The 19780-nt window shown below is 41.2% G+C and overlaps 1 protein-coding gene across 1 annotated transcript; it reads right to left on the reverse strand.

Annotated features, from left to right (window-relative positions):
- Nucleotides 1-261: 261 nt before the first annotated feature.
- LOC309568562 (synapse differentiation-inducing gene protein 1-like) lies at nucleotides 262-16686 on the reverse strand (the record flags this gene model as incomplete). The annotated part of the gene is made up of 2 exons (XM_082274261.1): nucleotides 262-438; nucleotides 16480-16686. 2 exons carry the CDS (start codon nucleotides 16684-16686, stop codon nucleotides 262-264), a joined length of 384 nt encoding a protein of 127 aa, XP_082130387.1.
- Nucleotides 16687-19780: the final 3094 nt, after the last annotated feature.

Here is a 19780-nt window from a genome sequence, read left to right on the forward strand (position 1 = left end):
AGAGCCGATGGAAAGTATTTTTCTATGAAGGTAAATAAATGAAGAGCAGAACACAGACAGATCTGTTTACACAGCGATGCGATACAACCGGTTCCTCGGCTCATTGCCGGAATCACTGCGACGCGTTTAAAGAAGTAATTTGAACAATGGAAATTATTTTATTTGCACTTCCTCGAAAAAGGACAACATACATTTCCCTGCGGCTTTCATCTGCGGCACTGCGGCTTTAACTCTTTATTGCATCACTACAAGGTACGCCTGCTATCCGTAATAAGAGGAGACGGTGGAGGTCACCACCACGCTGATGTAGATGACGTAGGCGATCCATACGATGTGGGAGCAGATCCCGATGCCCAGGGCCACCATGTTCAGGGTGAAGGCTGTGCGGGAGTTCGCGGCGGCACCCGTGGCATCCTGGCGACTCGCGGCGTCTCGTGTCTAGAGGGAGAGAGAGAAAAAGAAATATGGCTTAGGTCTATTTAACCACTTCAATACCGGCACTGCCACCCCCCTTCCTGACCAGGCCAAGATTCAGCTTTCAGCACTGTCACACTTTGAATGACAATTGCGCAGTCATGCAACACTGTACCCATATGACTTTTTTTCACACAAATAGAACTTTCTTTTGGTGGTATTTAATCAACGCTGGACTTTTATTTTTTGCTTAAAAACAAAAAAAAGTCTAAAAATGTTGAAAAAAAAGTTGACGGGCACTGATAGGCTGCACTGATGGCCACTGATGAGGCTGCACTGTTGGGCACTGATGAGGCTGCACTGATGGTCACTTTTAGGTGGCACTGCTGGGCACTGATGAGCCTGCACTGACGAGCACTGGTAGGCTGCACTGATGGCCACTGATGAGGCTGCACTGACAGGCACTGGTAGGCTGCACTGATGAGGCTGCCCTGACGGGCACTGGTAGGCTGCACTGATGGCCACTGATGAGGAGGTACTAAAATGTATCACTGATGGGCATTGATAAATGGTACTAATATGCAGCACTGATAGGTGGCACTGATGGGCGGCACTAATGGGCAATGATAGGTGGCACTGATAGGTGGCATGGATAGGTGGCACTGATGGGCACTAATTGGCAGCACTGATGGGCACTGATAGGTTGCACTTATGGGCACTGATAGGTGGCATGGATAGGCGGCACTGATGGGCACTGATTGGCAGCACTGATGGGAAAAGAAAGGCAGCACTGATGGGAACTAAAAGCCAGCACTGATGGGCACTGAGTAGACGGCACTGAGAGGTTGCACTGATTGGAACTAATAGGTGGCACTGATGGTGACTGATAGGTGGCACTAATAGACACTGGTAGGTGGCACTGATAGGCAGCGCTGATGGGAGCTGAAAGGCAGCACTGATGGGAACTGATAGGTGGCACTAATGGGCACTTATGGCACAGATAGACGGCTCTGATGGGCACTGACTGACATCACTGCTGGGCACTGATTATCTGTGCAGATCTCCCCTTGAGGAAATGCCACTGATTGGCTCTCCTCTCCTCATGCTATATCAGCATGAGGAGAGGAATGCCGATAACCGGCATTTCCTTGTTTACAAGTTAGCAGCTGTGATTGGACACAGCTGATCACATGGGTAAAGAGCCTCGTCTTCTGCGATTTACCGGGATCGGTAATGTGCCGTGTCCCAGGACAGAGCGCACCACCAACCACCACGGCGCGCTCCCCCGCGGGCGCACATGCACAGCGAGAGGTCATATGACGTCCTCCCAAAACAAGAGAGCCGCCACCTGCCCGTCATTTGACAGCGAGCAGTAGATGGTTAAAGTGTCAGTAAACCCACATCGTAAAAAGTGATGAATAAATGGGGTATTCCATGCTGTTCATACTCACTATGAGATTCCTTTTCTGTATTCTGCAAAAAAAAAACCTGGTTGATTCTGCTGCTCTCTAGCTCCCCCTTCTGGCCATGTCCCCAATGCACTTGTGGATTTTGCAGAGCAGTGTTGGCAGCTTTGCACATGCTCAGTTTTTGGTGAGTTTCTAGGCTGAGCCTTTCCTTCCTATCCAATCTGAGCAGCCCATGTGACTATCGAGTCACCCATGTGGGCGTATACACAGTGGTAAATTGTAGCCCACTCCCTCCCTTTCTCCTCCTCCTCCATGCCCACTAACCAGCTACACTCAATTGGGGCGGGACATTACATGTAGATTAATACACAGGCTTTGAATGGCAGAAATCCACCCACACCATGTTATTGCCAAAAAATAATAAAGATTTTATTTCAAATATATATTAGTATGACAAATCAAAAAGTTTATTGATAATAATAATTTTTTTTTTCTTATCTTGAACATGTGACCAGCAGCAGACGACTAGAAGCTCCTCCTGCTTATGTTTCCCTGCAGACAGGCTGGGAGAGAGCTGCGTCATGTGTCAGCTGTATATTCATTAGGAAAAAAAGGTACTTAGGTTTTGTTTTTTTTTGTTTTTTATATACAATAATTATAGTACCATCATCCTCATACAGAAATAGAAGGAACAATGTACTTTATACAGTGTGTGTTTAGTATCATTTTAAGATCACTGTTGTCACCACTGGGAAGCTTGGTTCTAAACAATGAAGTGCAGTAGGGAGGAAGCGGCTGAAAGAGAATGCAGGGTAAAAAAGGATGAAAAAAAAGGTGAACACAGTTTTTTTGGAGGGTAAAAAAAAAAAAAAAATGTATATGTTACACAGCTCTTTAGCAAATGTTATTTCTTTAGGCTGCATTCACACCTGAGCGTTGTGCTTTTCAGCGTTTTTTCAGGCATTTTTTCTGCTTGTTTTTTTAAGCGTTTGTATGCACATTTTTAAGCATTTTTTTAAGTGTTTTTGAGCTTTGTTGCTATCATTTGCTGCTATGTTTTTCAGCTTGTATTTATTATTTATTTATTATTGTTTATTAATTTTTTTAAGGGGTTAAGGGTTCAAGTTTAAATGTTAGGGATTAATGTATGTGTTATTATTTATTTACTAATTGTTTAATTATTTATTTGTTTTGTTCGGTTAGAAGTTAGGGTTTGGGTTTAGGATTAGGGTTAATATTAGGGTTAGTGGGTAGGATTAAAGTTTTTTAATTTATTTATTTTATTATTTTTTATTAGTATTGTTATTTGTTTTAGTATTAGTTTGTATATTTATTTACTTATTGTGTATTTATTTGTTTGAGTTAAGATTAGGGTTAAGGGTTATTATTGGGGTGAGGGTTAGAGTTTAGGATTAGGGTTAGCGATTAATATTAGTGTTAGGGTTTAATATTAGGGTTAAGGGTTTAATATTAGGGTTAGGTTTAATATTAGGGTTAGGGATTAATATTAGGTTTAGGGGTTAATATTAGGGTTATGGTTTAATATTAGGTTCAGGAGTTAATATTAGGGTTCGGTTTAATATTAGGGTTATGGGTTAATATTAGGGTTAGGGATTAATATTAGTGTTATGGTTTAATATTAGGGTTAGGGGTTAATATTAGGGTTAGGTTTAATATTAGTGTTAGGGATTAATATTAGTGTTATGGTTTAATATTAGGTCAGGTTTAATATTAGGGTTATGGGTTAATATTAGGGTTAGAGATTAATATTAGTGTTATGGTTTAATATTAGGGTTAGGGGTTAATATTAGGGTTAGGTTTAATATTAGGGTTAGGTTTAATATTAGTGTTAGGGATTAATATTAGTGTTATGGTTTAATATTAGGGTTAGGGGTTAATATTAGGGTTAGGGATTAATATTAGTGTTAGGGTTTAATTTTACGGTTATGGTTTAATATTAGGTTAAGGGTTTAATATTAGGGTTAGGTTTAATATTAGGGTTAGGGATTAATACTAGGGTTAGGTGTTAATATTAGGGTTAGGGATTAATATTAGGGTTAGGGGTTAATATTAGGGTTAGGGATTAATATTAGGGTTATGGGTTAATATTAGGGTTAGGGGGTTAATATCAGGGTTAGGTTTAATATTAGGGTTAGGGGTTAATATTAGGGTTAGGATTAATATTAGGGTTAGGGATTAATATTAGTGTTAGGGTTTAATATTAGGTTTAGGGGTTAATATTAGGGTCAGGGTTTAATATTAGGGTTAAGGGTTTAATATTAGGGTTAGGTTTAATATTAGGGTTAGGTTTAATATTAGGGTTAGGGATTAATACTAGGGTTAGGTGTTAATATTAGGTTTAGGGGTTAATATTAGGGTTAGGGTTTAATATTAGGGTTAGGTTTAATATTAGGGTTAGGGTTTAATATTAGGGTTAGGGATTAATATTCGTGTTAGGTTTAATATTAGGTTTAGGGGTTAATATTAGGTTTAGGGTTTAATATTAGTGTTATGGTTTAATATTAGTGTTAGGGTTTAATATTAGGTTTAGGGGTTAATATTAGGTTTAGGGGTTAATATTAGGGTTAGGGTTTAATATTAGGGTTAGGGGTTAATATTAGGGTTAGGGATTAATACTAAGGTTAGGCGTTAATATTAGGGTTAGGGGTTAATATTAGGGTTAGGTTTAATATTAGTGTTAGGGATTAATATTAGGGTTAGGTTTAATATTAGGGTTAGGGATTAATACTAGGGTTAGGTGTTAATATTAGGTTTAGGGGTTAATATTAGGGTTAGGGGTTAATATTAGGGTTAGGGATTAATATTAGGGTTAGGGGTTAATATTAGGGTTAGGTTTAATATTAGGATTAGGGTTTAATATTAGGGTTAGGGATTAATATTCGTGTTAGGTTTAATATTAGGTTTAGGGGTTAATATTAGGTTTAGGGTTTAATATTAGTGTTATGGTTTAATATTAGTGTTAGGGTTTAATATTAGGTTTAGGGGTTAATATTAGGTTTAGGGGTTAATATTAGGGCTAGGGTTTAATATTAGGGTTAGGGGTTAATATTAGGGTTAGGGATTAATACTAAGGTTAGGCGTTAATATTAGGGTTAGGGGTTAATATTAGGGTTAGGTTTAACCGCTTGCCGACTGCGCACAGTATATTTACTGCGGCAGTCGGCCCCGGCCAGGCAGAGTGACGTAGGTCTACGTCGCTCGCCTGTCACTCCTTCCAGAGCCAATAGCGGGCGGGCGCGCGCCCGCCTCGGCTCGTTCACGGAGGAGTGCGGGAGTGTGACTGGTGGACCCGATGTCCGCCGGTCACACTACGATCGCCGCTACAGCGGGAGAAAGACAGAGCGGCTTGTGTAAACAAGCCACCTGTCAGTTCTCCCTGTGTAAAAGTGAAGATCAAACAGTTCTACTATGTAGAACTGTTGATCTTTGTTTTTACACTAGTAGACCTGTCCCTACACAGTTAGAATCACGCCCCTAGGACACACTTAACCCCTCCCTGTCCAATACTGTTAACCCCTTCCCTGCCAGTGTCATTTTTGCAGTAACAGTGCATATATATAGCACTGATTACTGCAGTAATGTCACTGGTACCCCCAAAAATGTCAAAAATGTCAGTCAAGGGTCCGATCTGTCCGCCGCAATGTCGCAGTACCGCAAAAAAAATCGCAGATCGCCGCCATTACTCGTTAAAAAAAAAAACACCAAAAATGACAAAAATCTTTCCCTTTGTTAGTAAACGCGATAACTTTTGCGCAAACCAATCAAAATACGCTTTTTGCGATTTTTTTTACCAAACATAGGTAGCGTAAAACAAATTGGCCGAAAATTTTAAAAAATTTTGATTTTTACATTTTTTTTGGGGGGAATTTCATATAAAAAAAAGTGAAAAATATTGTTGTTTTTGCAAAAATTACGCTCTTTTTTTGTTTATAGCGCGTGATCAAAAAATCGCACAGGTGATCAAATACCACCAAAAGAAAGCTCTGTTTGTGGGAAAAAAAGGACGTGAAATTCGTTTAGGTACAGCGTCGCACGACCGTGCGATTGTCCGTTAAAGTCACGCAGTAAAAAATCGCAAAATAACCCCTGGTCTTTTAGCAGGAAAATCCTCCGGTGGTAAAGTGGTTAATATTAGTGTTAGGGATTAATATTAGGGTTAGGGGTTAATATTAGGGTTAGGGATTAATATCTGGGTTAGGGTTTAATATTAGGTTTAGGGGTTAATATTAGGGTTAGGGGTTAATATTAGGGTTAGGGATTAATATTAGTGTTAGGGGTTAATATTAGGGTTAGGGGTTAATATTAGGGTTAGGGATTAATATTAGTGTTAGGTTTAATATTAGGGTTAGGTTTAATATTAGTGTTAGGGATTAATATTAGTGTTATGGTTTAATATTAGGGTTAGGGGTTAATATTAGGGTTAGGGATTAATATTTGGGTTAGGGTTTAATATTAGGTTTAGGGGTTAATATTAGGGTTAGGGGTTAATATTAGGGTTAGGGATTAATATTAGGGTTAGGGATTAATATTAGTGTTAGGGGTTAATATTAGGGTTAGGGTTTAATATTAGGGTTAGGGGTTAATATTAGTGTTAGGGATTAATATTAGTGTTAGGTTTAATATTAGGGTTAGGTTTAATATTAGTGTTAGGGATTAATATTAGTGTTATGGTTTAATATTAGGGTTAGGGGTTAATATTAGGGTTAGGGTTTAATATTAGGGTTAAGGGTTTAATATTCGGGTTAGGTTTAATATTAGGGTTAGGGATTAATACTAGGGTTAGGTGTTAATATTAGGGTTAGGGATTAATATTAGGTTTAGGGGTTAATATTAGGGTTAGGGGTTAATATTAGGGTTAGGGTTTAATATTAGGTTAGGTTTAATATTAGGATTAGGGGTTAATATTAGGGTTAGGGATTAATATTAGGGTTAGGGGTTAATATTAGGGTTATGGGTTAATATTAGTGTTAGGGATTAATATTAGTGTTATGGTTTAATATTAGGGTTAGGGTTTAATATTAGGTTAGGTTTAATATTAGGGTTATGGGTTAACATTAGGGTTAGGGATTAATATTAGGGTTAGGGGTTAATATTAGGGTTAGGTTTAATATTAGGGTTAGGGTTTAATATTAGGGTTAGGGGTTAATATTAGGGTTAGGTTTAATATTAGGGTTAGGGTTTAATATTAGGGTTAGGGATTAATATTCGTGTTAGGTTTAATATTAGGTTTAGGGGTTAATATTAGGTTTAGGGGTTAATATTAGGGTTAGGGTTAAATATTAGGGTTAGGGGTTAATATTAGGTTTAGGGGTTAATATTAGGTTTAGGGTTTAATATTAGTGTTATAGTTTAATATTCGTGTTAGGGTTTAATATTAGGTTTAGGGGTTAATATTAGGGTTAGGGGTTAATATTAGGGTTAGGGATTAATATTAGTGTTAGGGATTAATATTAGGTTTAGGGGTTAATATTAGGGTTAGGGGTTAATATTAGGGTTAGGGATTAATATTAGTGTTAGGGGTTAATATTAGGGTTAGGGGTTAATATTAGGGTTAGGGATTAATATTAGTGTTAGGTTTAATATTAGGGTTAGGTTTAATATTAGTGTTAGGGATTAATATTAGTGTTATGGTTTAATATTAGGGTTAGGGGTTAATATTAGGGTTAGGGATTAATATTTGGGTTAGGGTTTAATATTAGGTTTAGGGGTTAATATTAGGGTTAGGGGTTAATATTAGGGTTAGGGATTAATATTAGGGTTAGGGATTAATATTAGTGTTAGGGGTTAATATTAGGGTTAGGGTTTAATATTAGGGTTAGGGGTTAATATTAGTGTTAGGGATTAATATTAGTGTTAGGTTTAATATTAGGGTTAGGTTTAATATTAGTGTTAGGGATTAATATTAGTGTTATGGTTTAATATTAGGGTTAGGGGTTAATATTAGGGTTAGGGTTTAATATTAGGGTTAAGGGTTTAATATTCGGGTTAGGTTTAATATTAGGGTTAGGGATTAATACTAGGGTTAGGTGTTAATATTAGGGTTAGGGATTAATATTAGGTTTAGGGATTAATATTAGGGTTAGGGGTTAATATTAGGGTTAGGGTTTAATATTAGGTTAGGTTTAATATTAGGATTAGGGGTTAATATTAGGGTTAGGGATTAATATTAGGGTTAGGGGTTAATATTAGGGTTATGGGTTAATATTAGTGTTAGGGATTAATATTAGTGTTATGGTTTAATATTAGGGTTAGGGTTTAATATTAGGTTAGGTTTAATATTAGGGTTATGGGTTAACATTAGGGTTAGGGATTAATATTAGGGTTAGGGGTTAATATTAGGGTTAGGTTTAATATTAGGGTTAGGGTTTAATATTAGGGTTAGGGGTTAATATTAGGGTTAGGTTTAATATTAGGGTTAGGGTTTAATATTAGGGTTAGGGATTAATATTCGTGTTAGGTTTAATATTAGGTTTAGGGGTTAATATTAGGTTTAGGGGTTAATATTAGGGTTAGGGTTAAATATTAGGGTTAGGGGTTAATATTAGGTTTAGGGGTTAATATTAGGTTTAGGGTTTAATATTAGTGTTATAGTTTAATATTCGTGTTAGGGTTTAATATTAGGTTTAGGGGTTAATATTAGGGTTAGGGGTTAATATTAGGGTTAGGGATTAATATTAGTGTTAGGGATTAATATTAGGTTTAGGGGTTAATATTAGGGTTAGGGGTTAATATTAGGGTTAGGGATTAATATTAGTGTTAGGGGTTAATATTAGGGTTAGGGGTTAATATTAGGGTTAGGGATTAATATTAGTGTTAGGTTTAATATTAGGGTTAGGTTTAATATTAGTGTTAGGGATTAATATTAGTGTTATGGTTTAATATTAGGGTTAGGGGTTAATATTAGGGTTAGGGATTAATATTTGGGTTAGGGTTTAATATTAGGTTTAGGGGTTAATATTAGGGTTAGGGGTTAATATTAGGGTTAGGGATTAATATTAGGGTTAGGGATTAATATTAGTGTTAGGGGTTAATATTAGGGTTAGGGTTTAATATTAGGGTTAGGGGTTAATATTAGTGTTAGGGATTAATATTAGTGTTAGGTTTAATATTAGGGTTAGGTTTAATATTAGTGTTAGGGATTAATATTAGTGTTATGGTTTAATATTAGGGTTAGGGGTTAATATTAGGGTTAGGGTTTAATATTAGGGTTAAGGGTTTAATATTCGGGTTAGGTTTAATATTAGGGTTAGGGATTAATACTAGGGTTAGGTGTTAATATTAGGGTTAGGGATTAATATTAGGTTTAGGGGTTAATATTAGGGTTAGGGGTTAATATTAGGGTTAGGGTTTAATATTAGGTTAGGTTTAATATTAGGATTAGGGGTTAATATTAGGGTTAGGGATTAATATTAGGGTTAGGGGTTAATATTAGGGTTATGGGTTAATATTAGTGTTAGGGATTAATATTAGTGTTATGGTTTAATATTAGGGTTAGGGTTTAATATTAGGTTAGGTTTAATATTAGGGTTATGGGTTAACATTAGGGTTAGGGATTAATATTAGGGTTAGGGGTTAATATTAGGGTTAGGTTTAATATTAGGGTTAGGGTTTAATATTAGGGTTAGGGGTTAATATTAGGGTTAGGTTTAATATTAGGGATAGGGTTTAATATTAGGGTTAGGGATTAATATTCGTGTTAGGTTTAATATTAGGTTTAGGGGTTAATATTAGGTTTAGGGGTTAATATTAGGTTTAGGGTTTAATATTAGTGTTATAGTTTAATATTAGTGTTAGGGTTTAATATTAGGGTTAGGGATTAATATTAGGGTTAGGGATTAATACTAAGGTTAGGCGTTAATATTAGGGTTAGGGGTTAATATTAGGGTTAGGTTTAATATTAGTGTTATGGTTTAATATTAGGGTTAGGGGTTAATATTAGGGTTAGGGATTAATATTAGTGTTAGGTTTAATATTAGGGTTAGGGATTAATACTAGGGATAGGTGTTAATATTAGGGTTAGGGATTAAAATTAGTGTTATGGTTTAATATTAGGGTTAGGGATTAATATTAGGGTTAGGGGTTAATATTAGGGTTAGGGATTACTATTAGGGTTAGGGATTACTATTAGGGTTAGGGGTTAATATTAGGGTTAGGGATTAATACTAAGGTTAGGCGTTAATATTAGGGTTAGGGATTAATACTAGGGTTAGGTGTTAATATTAGGGTTAGGGATTAAAATTAGTGTTAGGGTTTAATATTAGGTTTAGGGGTTAATATTAGGTTTAGGGGTTAATATTAGGGTTAGGGATTAATATTAGTGTTAGGGTTTAATATTAGGTTTAGGGGTTAATATTAGGTTTAGGGTTTAATATTAGGGTTAGGGGTTAATATTAGGGTTAGGGTTTAATATTACTGTTAGGGATTAATATTAGTGTTAGGGGTTAATATTAGGTTTAGGGGTTAATATTAGGGTTTAATATTAGGGTTAGGGGTAAATAATAGGGTTAGAGGTAAATATTAGGGTTAGGATTAGGGTTAGTATAAGTGTTAGAGTCAGGGGTTAAGGTTTATTATTAGGGCTAGGGGTAAATTTTAGGGCTAGGGGTTAGGATCAGGTTTAGGGGTTAGGGTTTAGGATTAGGGTTAGGGGTTAATATTGGGTTAAAGGGTTGTGGTTAGGGTTTTTTTTTTTTTTTGTTATTTATTTTCTCTTAACTATTGCATTTGAGTAAATGCAGTAAAACACCCAAACCACTTGAATCAAGCATTTTCATGGATCAAAAAACGCTTATAAAATGCATTAATCTGCCCACTTCACGCTACAAAAAAAAAATTCCGGAACTTTTGTGAGCTTCAGGTAACTTGTAGTGGAGGTGTGAACCATCTAGATAATTGTTTTTTTTTTCTCCTCTGTTTTGGAGCTTTGAGCTAAAAATATCTGAGGTGTGAATGGGGTCTTATGTCTTACATTTACTGGAAGCAGAAGATAGAATAGGAGAATCTACAAAGTCTACAATAGTGACATCTGATGGCCAAGAAAGAGTACTACACTTACACACTGTGTTTTAGTTTAAAGAAACCTGGATGCCAGAGCACTCATTTCATCTAGAATCTTCTTATAAGATTACACCGATCGGTTATAACATTATGACCTCCCACCTAACATTGAGTGGATCCCCTTTTTGCCCCCAAACCAGCCCTGACCCGTCTGGGCATAAACTCCACTAGCCCTCTGAAAGTATGCTGTGGTATCGGACACCAAGCCTTCAGTAGCTGATCCTTCAACCACTTGCCTACCGGGCACTTTCACCCCCTTCCTGCCCGGGCCAATTTTCAATTTTCAGTGCTGTCACACTTTGAATGACAATTGCGCCGTCATGCAACGCAGTACAGTAAGTCCCCTACATACGAACCTTCCAATTGTGAACTTTTAAAGATGCGAACATGTTTGCATAGTTTTTTTTTTTTTCATTCAATCCAGCAGGCTGAATGAAAAAAAAAAAAACTGACAGATCGACAGAGTGCCGTACCAACACAAGCAATGTTGGTGCAGCGATCTCCCCAGCTGTGCTATTGGGTTCTAACAGGGGGGCCCTTCCCCCCGCCAGAACACGCTGATCAGCGCTTGCAGCCTTTGTCTGCAAGCACTGATCTTTTTTGGACTTACGAACGAGCTCCCGGATTTGCTGTACCCAAACGACATTTTTATCATTTTTTTTTCATACAAATAGAGGTTTCTTTTGGTGGTATTTTATCACCTCTGAACAAATGAAAAAAGACCAAAAATTTGGGAAAAAAAAGTTTTTATAGCTTGTTATACAATTTTGCAAACAGGTAATTTTTCTCCTTCACTGATGTGTGCTGATGAGACTGCACTGATGGGCACTGATAGTCTGCACTGATGAGGCGGTACTGATGGGCACTGATAGTCTGCACTGATAAGGCGGTACTGATGGGAATCGATTGGTGGCACTGATGGGCACTGTAAGGTGGCACTGATGGGCAATGATAGTCTGCACTGATGGGCACTGATATGTGGCACTGAAGAGGCAGCACTGATGGGTCCTGATAGTCTGCACTGAAGAGGTGGCACTGGTGGGCACTGCTGAGGCTGCACTAATAGGTGGCACTGATGAGGTGACATTAGTGGGCACTGATGACTCTGAGGCTGCACTAATAGGTAACAGTGATGAGCACTGATAGGCGGCACTGATGGGCACTAATAGGCAGCACTGATGAGCATGGATAGGCAACACTGATGGTCTATGATGGGTGGCACTGATAGGCAGCACTGATGGGCACTAATACTCGGCTATAGCGCGGTCGGCAGGTAGTTAGGCCCTGTAAGTTGGGAGGTGCAGCCTCCTTGGATCGGACTTCTCCAGCACATCCCACAGACGCTCCATTTCTAGTGGAGTCCGTGCCTCGATGGGTCAGGGGTGTTTTGGTGGCAAAAGGGGGACCTACTCAATGATAGGTGGATGGTCATAAAGTTATGGTTGATCGGGGTAATCCTATAAGATGATTGTTGGTAAAAGTGGTCTAATGGAGTCCACGCCTCGACTGGTTATGGTGGGTGGTCATAATGTTATGGCTGATCGGTGTACATTACACAGGCTTGGTCCACTGTTGTCACCAGTAGAAATCCTGCCCTGAGAAATGCCATGCAGCCAATTGCTGAGCAGGAAGTTGCTGCAAAGAGGCTGCAGGAGATCAGCAGCAATGAGACGCAACACAGGGTGACAAAAGGGTCAAACAAGTGTTAAAAAATAAAAAAAATAAAAAATATGATTGTTTATGTGTTTTAGCAAACTAAATGTCATTCAGTTTGGACAAACTCATCAGTCTAGGGTCTGATTTAAAGTGTATCTAAGTGCAGGAACAAAAGGAGCATATTGCAGCTTACCAGTCCTTAGATGTGGTGTCTGCATTAGTTTTTCTTGTTTTCAGGCTCTTTTCCTTAATTTTCACCTGGTGATCCTGCCAGCATGGGCGTAGGAACCGGGGGGGACGGGGGGGACACATCCCCCCCAGGAAATAATGCAGGGGGGACAGGTATGGTGAAACCCCCCCCAGTTTAGTGGGGTTTACGACCCAGAAAGGCGCCGATTGGCTGCCTTCTGGGGGCGTAACTTGGGCGCAGGAAAGAGCGCTTGGCCACCCCCACCTTCGTGATGTCCTGGCTGTGATTGGTCCAGTCTCCAGCCTGGACCAATCATCATCAAGGACATCCGATCGCTGACGTCGCAATGGGGGCGGTGCTGGTGCGTGCGTCAGTCACTCACCGTCACCGCCGCTCACCTTCCCGCCGGTTCCCGCCGCAGAGAAGAGGAGAGGCCGCCCGTCGGTTCCCGCCGCAGAAGAGGACGAGGGAGAAGCCGCTCACCTTCCCGCCGCCGCCGATAGCCGAGCCACCGCCGCCAGGTAAGTGCTTTGGGTTGAAGGGAGCACGCACGCTGGTCTCTGCATTGATTGGGGGACAATGCTGTGGCACTTTGCAATCATTGGGGTACAATGCTGACTGTGGCACTCTGAAATCATTGGGGTACAATGCTGTGGGCACTCTGCAATCATTGGAGTACAATGCTGACTGTGGCACTCTGCAATCATTGGGGTACAATGCTGACTGTGGAACTCTGCAATCATTGGGGTACAATGCTGTGGGCACTCTGCAATCATTGGGGTACAATGCTGACTGTGGCACTCTGCAATCATTGGGGTACAATGCTGACTGTGGCACTCTGCAATCATTGGGGTACAATGCTGACTGTGGCACTCTGCAATCATTGGGGTACAATGCTGTGGGCACTCTGCAATCATTGGGCTACAATGCTGACCGTGGCAATCTGCAATCATTGGGGTACAATGCTGACTGTGGCACTCTGCAATCATTGGGGTACAATGCTGTGGCACTCTGCAATCATTGGGGTGCAATGCTGTGGGCACTCTGCAATCATTGGGGTACAATGCTGTGGCACTCTGCAATCATTGGGGTACAATGCTGACTGTGGCACTCTGCAATCATTGGGGTACAATGCTGTGGGCACTCTGCAATCATTGGGGTACAATGCTGTGGCACTCTGCAATCATTGGGGTGCAATGCTGGGGCACTCTGCAATCATTGGGGTACAATGCTGTGGCACTCTGCAATCATTGGGGTACAATGCTGTGGGCACTCTGCAATCATTGGGGTACAATGCTGTGGGCACTCTGCAATCATTGGGGTACAATGCTGACTGTGGCACTCTGCAATCATTGGGGTACAATGCTGTGGCACTATGCAATCATTGGGGTACAATGCTGTGGCACTCTGCAATCATTGGGGTACAATGCTGTGGGCACTCTGCAGTGATTGGGGACAATGCTGTGGCGCTCTGAAGTGATTGGGGACAATGCTGTGGCGCTCTACAGTGATTGGGGACAATGCTGTGGCGCTCTGCAGTGATTGGGGACAATGCTGTGGCGCTCTGCAGTGATTGGGGACAATGCTGTGGCGCTCTGCATTGAAAGGGGCTCGCGCGCTGAACTCTGCATTGATGGGGGCACGGAAAAGCATTTACCTGGCGAGTAAAAATGCTGTCCCCCCCAGATTTGTGTGGGTTCCTACACCCTTGCCTGCCAGTAACACACTTCCTGTTGCTCACTGTATTTTATCTATTGAGGACCAGCGTTGTCACCCTAGGCTGCTCTCCTGATTTGGACTTCTCTCCTTATGTAAAACAACTCCTATTCTAGGGTGACTACAGTCACTGTATTGTATCTATGGAGGACCAACGTTGTCACCCCAGGCTGCTCTCCCAATTTGGACTACTCTCCATATTTAACACACTTCCTTTCCTAGGGTGACTACGCTCACTGTATTGTATCTATGGAGGACCAACGTTGTCACCCCAGGCTGCTCTCCCGATTTGGACTACTCACCTTATTTAACACAATTCCTGTCCTACCAGCGTTGTCACCCCAGGCTGCTCTCCTGATTTGGACTACTCTCCTTATGTAACACACTTTCTTTCCTAGGGTGACTACGCTCATTGTATTGTATCTATGGAGGACCGGCGTTGTCACCCCAGGCTGCTCTCCCGATTTGGACTACTCTCCTTATGTAACACACTTCCTTTCCTAAGTTGACTACACTCACTGTATTGTATCTATGGAGGACCAAGGTTGTCACCCTAGGCTGCTGTCCTGATTTGAATTACTCTCCTTCTGTAACAAACTTCTTGTCCTATGGTGACTACGCTTACTGTATTGTATCTATGGAGGACCAGCGTTGTCACCCCAGGCTGCTCTCCCGATTTGGACTACTCTCCTTATGTAACACACTTCCTTTCCTAGGGTGACAACGCTCACTGTATTGTATCTATGGAGGACCAGCGTTGTCACCCCAGGCTGCTCTCCTGATTTGGACTACTCTCCTTATGTAACAGACTTCCTGTCCTAGGGTGACTACACTCACTGTATTGTATCTATGGAGGACCAACGTTGTCACCCCAGGCTGCTCTCCCAATTTGGACTACTCTCCATATTTAACACACTTCCTTTCCTAGGGTGACTACGCTCACTGTATTGTTTCTATGGAGGACCAACGTTGTCACCCCAGGCTGCTCTCCCGATTTGGACTACTCACCTTATTTAACACAATTCCTGTCCTACCAGCGTTGTCACCCCAGGCTGCTCTCCTGATTTGGACTACTCTCCTTATGTAACACACTTTCTTTCCTAGGGTGACTACGCTCATTGTATTGTATCTATGGAGGACCGGCGTTGTCACCCCAGGCTGCTCTCCCGATTTGGACTACTCTCCTTATGTAACACACTTCCTTTCCTAAGTTGACTACACTCACTGTATTGTATCTATGGAGGACCAAGGTTGTCACCCTAGGCTGCTGTCCTGATTTGAATTACTCTCCTTCTGTAACAAACTTCTTGTCCTATGGTGACTACGCTTACTGTATTGTATCTATGGAGGACCAGCGTTGTCACCCCAGGCTGCTCTCCCGATTTGGACTACTCTCCTTATGTAACACACTTCCTTTCCTAGGGTGACAACGCTCACTGTATTGTATCTATGGAGGACCAGCGTTGTCACCCCAGGCTGCTCTCCTGATTTGGACTACTCTCCTTATGTAACACACTTCCTTTCCTAGGGTGACTACGCTCACTGTATTGTATCTATGGAGGACCAGTGTTGTCACCCCAGGCTGCTCTCCTGATTTGGACTACTCACCTTATTTAACACAATTCCTGTCCTACCAGCGTTGTCACCCAAGGCTGCTCTCCTGATTTGGACTGCTCTCCTTATGTAACAAACTTCCTTTCCTAGGGTGACTACACGCACTGTATTGTATCTATGGAGGACCAGCGTTGTCACCCCAGGCTGCTCTCCCGATTTGGACTACTCTCCTTACATCCATCCAATTGGGGGAGGATGTGTTTTCTAGTTCACAGACGATAACTGAGAAAGCTGATAACATAGGAAGTACTATGGACACTGGATTTCTCGCAGGATAAATATATATATATATCCATATTTGTAGAAAATGTTTTTAGCCTGAAAAATAAAAAAAATGCAGCCATCACATCTAAGGACCGGTTTGGTTGCAAAGTCTATTATTTTTGCCCCCCCAGGTCTTACCTGTATGGAGAAGATGAGCGCGGCGATGCCTATAGGAAGACAGCAGCAGATCATATTCACGATGGACAGCCCCAGGTAATCTTTATAGACCGGCTGCGGCACCACAATCACAGTTGGCTGTGTGGTCACCACCATGGGAGGGGGGGCTTCGTAGTACGGGGTGGGGGGGACATGGGGGTCCAGAGTAGGGTTGAGTGGTGGGTACATCCTTTATTCCGATACTCCCAGGCTGAGTGAGGATTGTTTGGTTGGCAGGTGCTGTTTTATTTGGGAGTTTCCCGGGAGTGAAATATGAGCTTCTCATACATAGTGTATAAGACCGAACATAATCCAGAGCGATCGTCCTCCCACCCACATCATAAGAATGGAGAAAATCCCTGGAACACACACCTTCCAATACCGATCAAACCTGGGAGAGCCCCCTATTCAGAGGAAACATCAACCCCACTGGGCAGCAGATTGGAGCAAAGAAGAAAATCCTCTGCAACAATGTATCACATTATTCATAATATAGAACAATGGAAAGACTGGAGGATATACAGAAGACTGGAACATCCCCATCTCCAATTTCATCACTGAAGATACAGCTCCTTGTACTCTAATACAAATTCCTATTTTCAGACATACAACTTTTATTCAATCTTCTGATGAATGGATGAAGGGTCCATGAAACGCGTCAAGCCTACAAGAAATTTAGATGTTTAACTGTATTGGATATATTATTAAGGCTTCATTCACATGTCAGCGTTGCGATCCGGAAATCATTGCAAATTGCGGGACGCCTGTGTGTTGCCCGTGAATAGCAATAGCACCCCAAACGATGTGCGTTGTTACCGCTCTTGTACCTTTTTTGGGCGTCATGCGTCCCGTGATTTTTTTTGCGTGATGTTACCGCGATTCGGCAGGCGCAAATCGCAGCAACATCGCACAGCGTTTGGGGTGCTATTGCAAATCACGGGCAACGCACAGGCGTCCCGCGATTTGCAATGATTTCCGGATCGCGGGCAGAATTGCGGTGATTCTGCCCGCGATCGCAACGCTGACATGTGAATGAAGCCTTAGAGACTGTGAGCCCAACATATCAAGATGCATTACTGAATTATATATACTTTTTAATAGATTGATTTACAGTTCCTTGAAATATTTTATTAATTATTATTCAATATGAGAGGTGTATAAATTGTCATATGTCAGTTTTTATAGCCAAAAATTAAGATTTTTATATGTATGTGACAAATAAAAAAAATTGCTCTGGAGCCAAACTGGTTGGTGCACTTAATGACAGCTTTAGTAAAACAGCATGCAGTAAAGGTGCAGTAAAGGTGCAGTATTGGTGCATTATACTTAATGCCCTGCCTCCAATAACTCTGTCCAGTCCCTGCTAGCAGTGTGAACAATGGGCAGTGAGCCCTCTTCCCTGCAGTGCAGCTGTGAACTCTCGCTGTGGAAGGGCGCCCCCTTCAGTCTCTACACAGAATGCCTCCGATCATCAGCTGTGGGAAGTAGAGTGTGATGCTTACAAATTCTCCCTGCTGCAGAGGTGCAGATATATTTGTGTAAAAAAGTTCATAAACAAAGAAAATAAATACAGAATGAAACAATACATCAATTCACAGATGTATTCAAAATGTATCCAGTCCTGTGTGCTCAAACAATGGTGTCCACACGAGCTGCTGTAACTAAGCGCGATCTGTGAACCCACCACCTAGGTAAATCAAGCTACTAACCGGAAATGCCGACCCCAAATAAAAGGAAGTCTGGCATGGCATAGTAATATAACAATGGATCATCTGATCGGAGGGTGTCTCCAGTACACCACAGTGCAGTACTCCACATCACTTGAACTATGGAATTCTCATCCTTTTGGTCTATATGGCTCAATCAAGGAGAGAGAGACTTCCGATAGTGTGATATAGTTTAAAATTAATTGGTTATAAGAGAAAAAGCTACTTACAAATTGAATCTCCTGTTAGCATGCAATAAATCCAAACACATACGCTGCTGGTGCCGGCTCCTCACCGTCTGTTCAGACGAAACATACTTCGGGATAAGGTGGAGCATGTACTGACATTATTCTCGCCTACCTGGAGCCGGCACTAGCAGCATATGTGTTTTGATTGATTGCTGCTGGTGCCGGCTCCTCGCTGTCTGTTCAGACGAAACATACGTCGGGATAAGGTGGAGCATGTACTGACATTATTCGCGCCCAGCTGCAGCCGGCACTAGCGGCATATGTGTTTTGATTGCTGCTGGTGTCAGCTCCTTGCTGTCTGTTCAGACGAAACATACTTTGGGATAAGGTGGAGCATGTGCTGATGTTATTCTCGTCTAGCTGGAGCCGGCACTAGCAGCGTATGTGTTTTGATTTATTGCCGCTGGTGTGGGCTCCTCGCTGTCTGTTCAGACGAAACATACTTCGGGATAAGGTGGAGCATGTGCTGATGTTATTCTCGTCTAGCTGGAGCCGGCACTAGCAGCGTATGTGTTTTGATTTATTGCCGCTGGTGCGGGCTCCTCGCTGTCTGTTCAGACTAAACATACGTCGGGATAAGGTGGAGCATGTACTGACATTATTCGCACCCAGCTGCAGCCGGCACTAGCAGCGTATGTGTTTTGATTTATTGCTGCTGGTGCCGGCTCCTCGCTGTCTGTTCAGACTAAACATACGTCAGGATAAAGTGAAGCATATACTGACATTCTTCACGCTTAGCTGGAGCCGGAATTAGCGGCGTATGTGTTGATTTATTGCTGCTGGTGCCAGCTCCTCAACGTCTGTTCAGACGAAACATACTTCGGGATAAGGTGGAGCATGTACTGACATTCTTCTCGCTTAGCTGGAGCCGGAACTAGCGGTGTATGTGTTGATTTATTGCTGCTGGTGCCAGCTCCTCACCGTCTGTTCAGACAAAACATACTTCGGGATAAGGTGGAGCATGTGCTGACGTTGTTATCGCCTAGCGGCACTAGAGGCGTATGTGTTTGGATTTCTTTGCATGCTAATAAGAGGTTCAATTTGTAAGTAGCTTTTCGTCTTTTAACCAATACATTTTAATTTATATCATACTATCACAGGTCTCTTTCTCCTTTACTGAGCCATGTAGACCTACAGGATGAGAATTCCATAGTTCCAGTCTGATGTGGAGTACTGTTGACACCCTCCGATTGGATGATCCATTGTTATACAACTAAGAAACAAAGAAACATGAATTGCCCGTGGGACTTTAGATGAGGTGCAACACACTCAATAATAAAATCAAAAAGGTTTATTGGTAAATACAATTTACAACAGATCAACAGCGAC

Source organism: Pelophylax lessonae, assembly GCF_965119305.1.
Source record: "Pelophylax lessonae genome assembly, chromosome: 12".
NCBI lineage: Eukaryota > Metazoa > Chordata > Amphibia > Anura > Ranidae > Pelophylax > Pelophylax lessonae.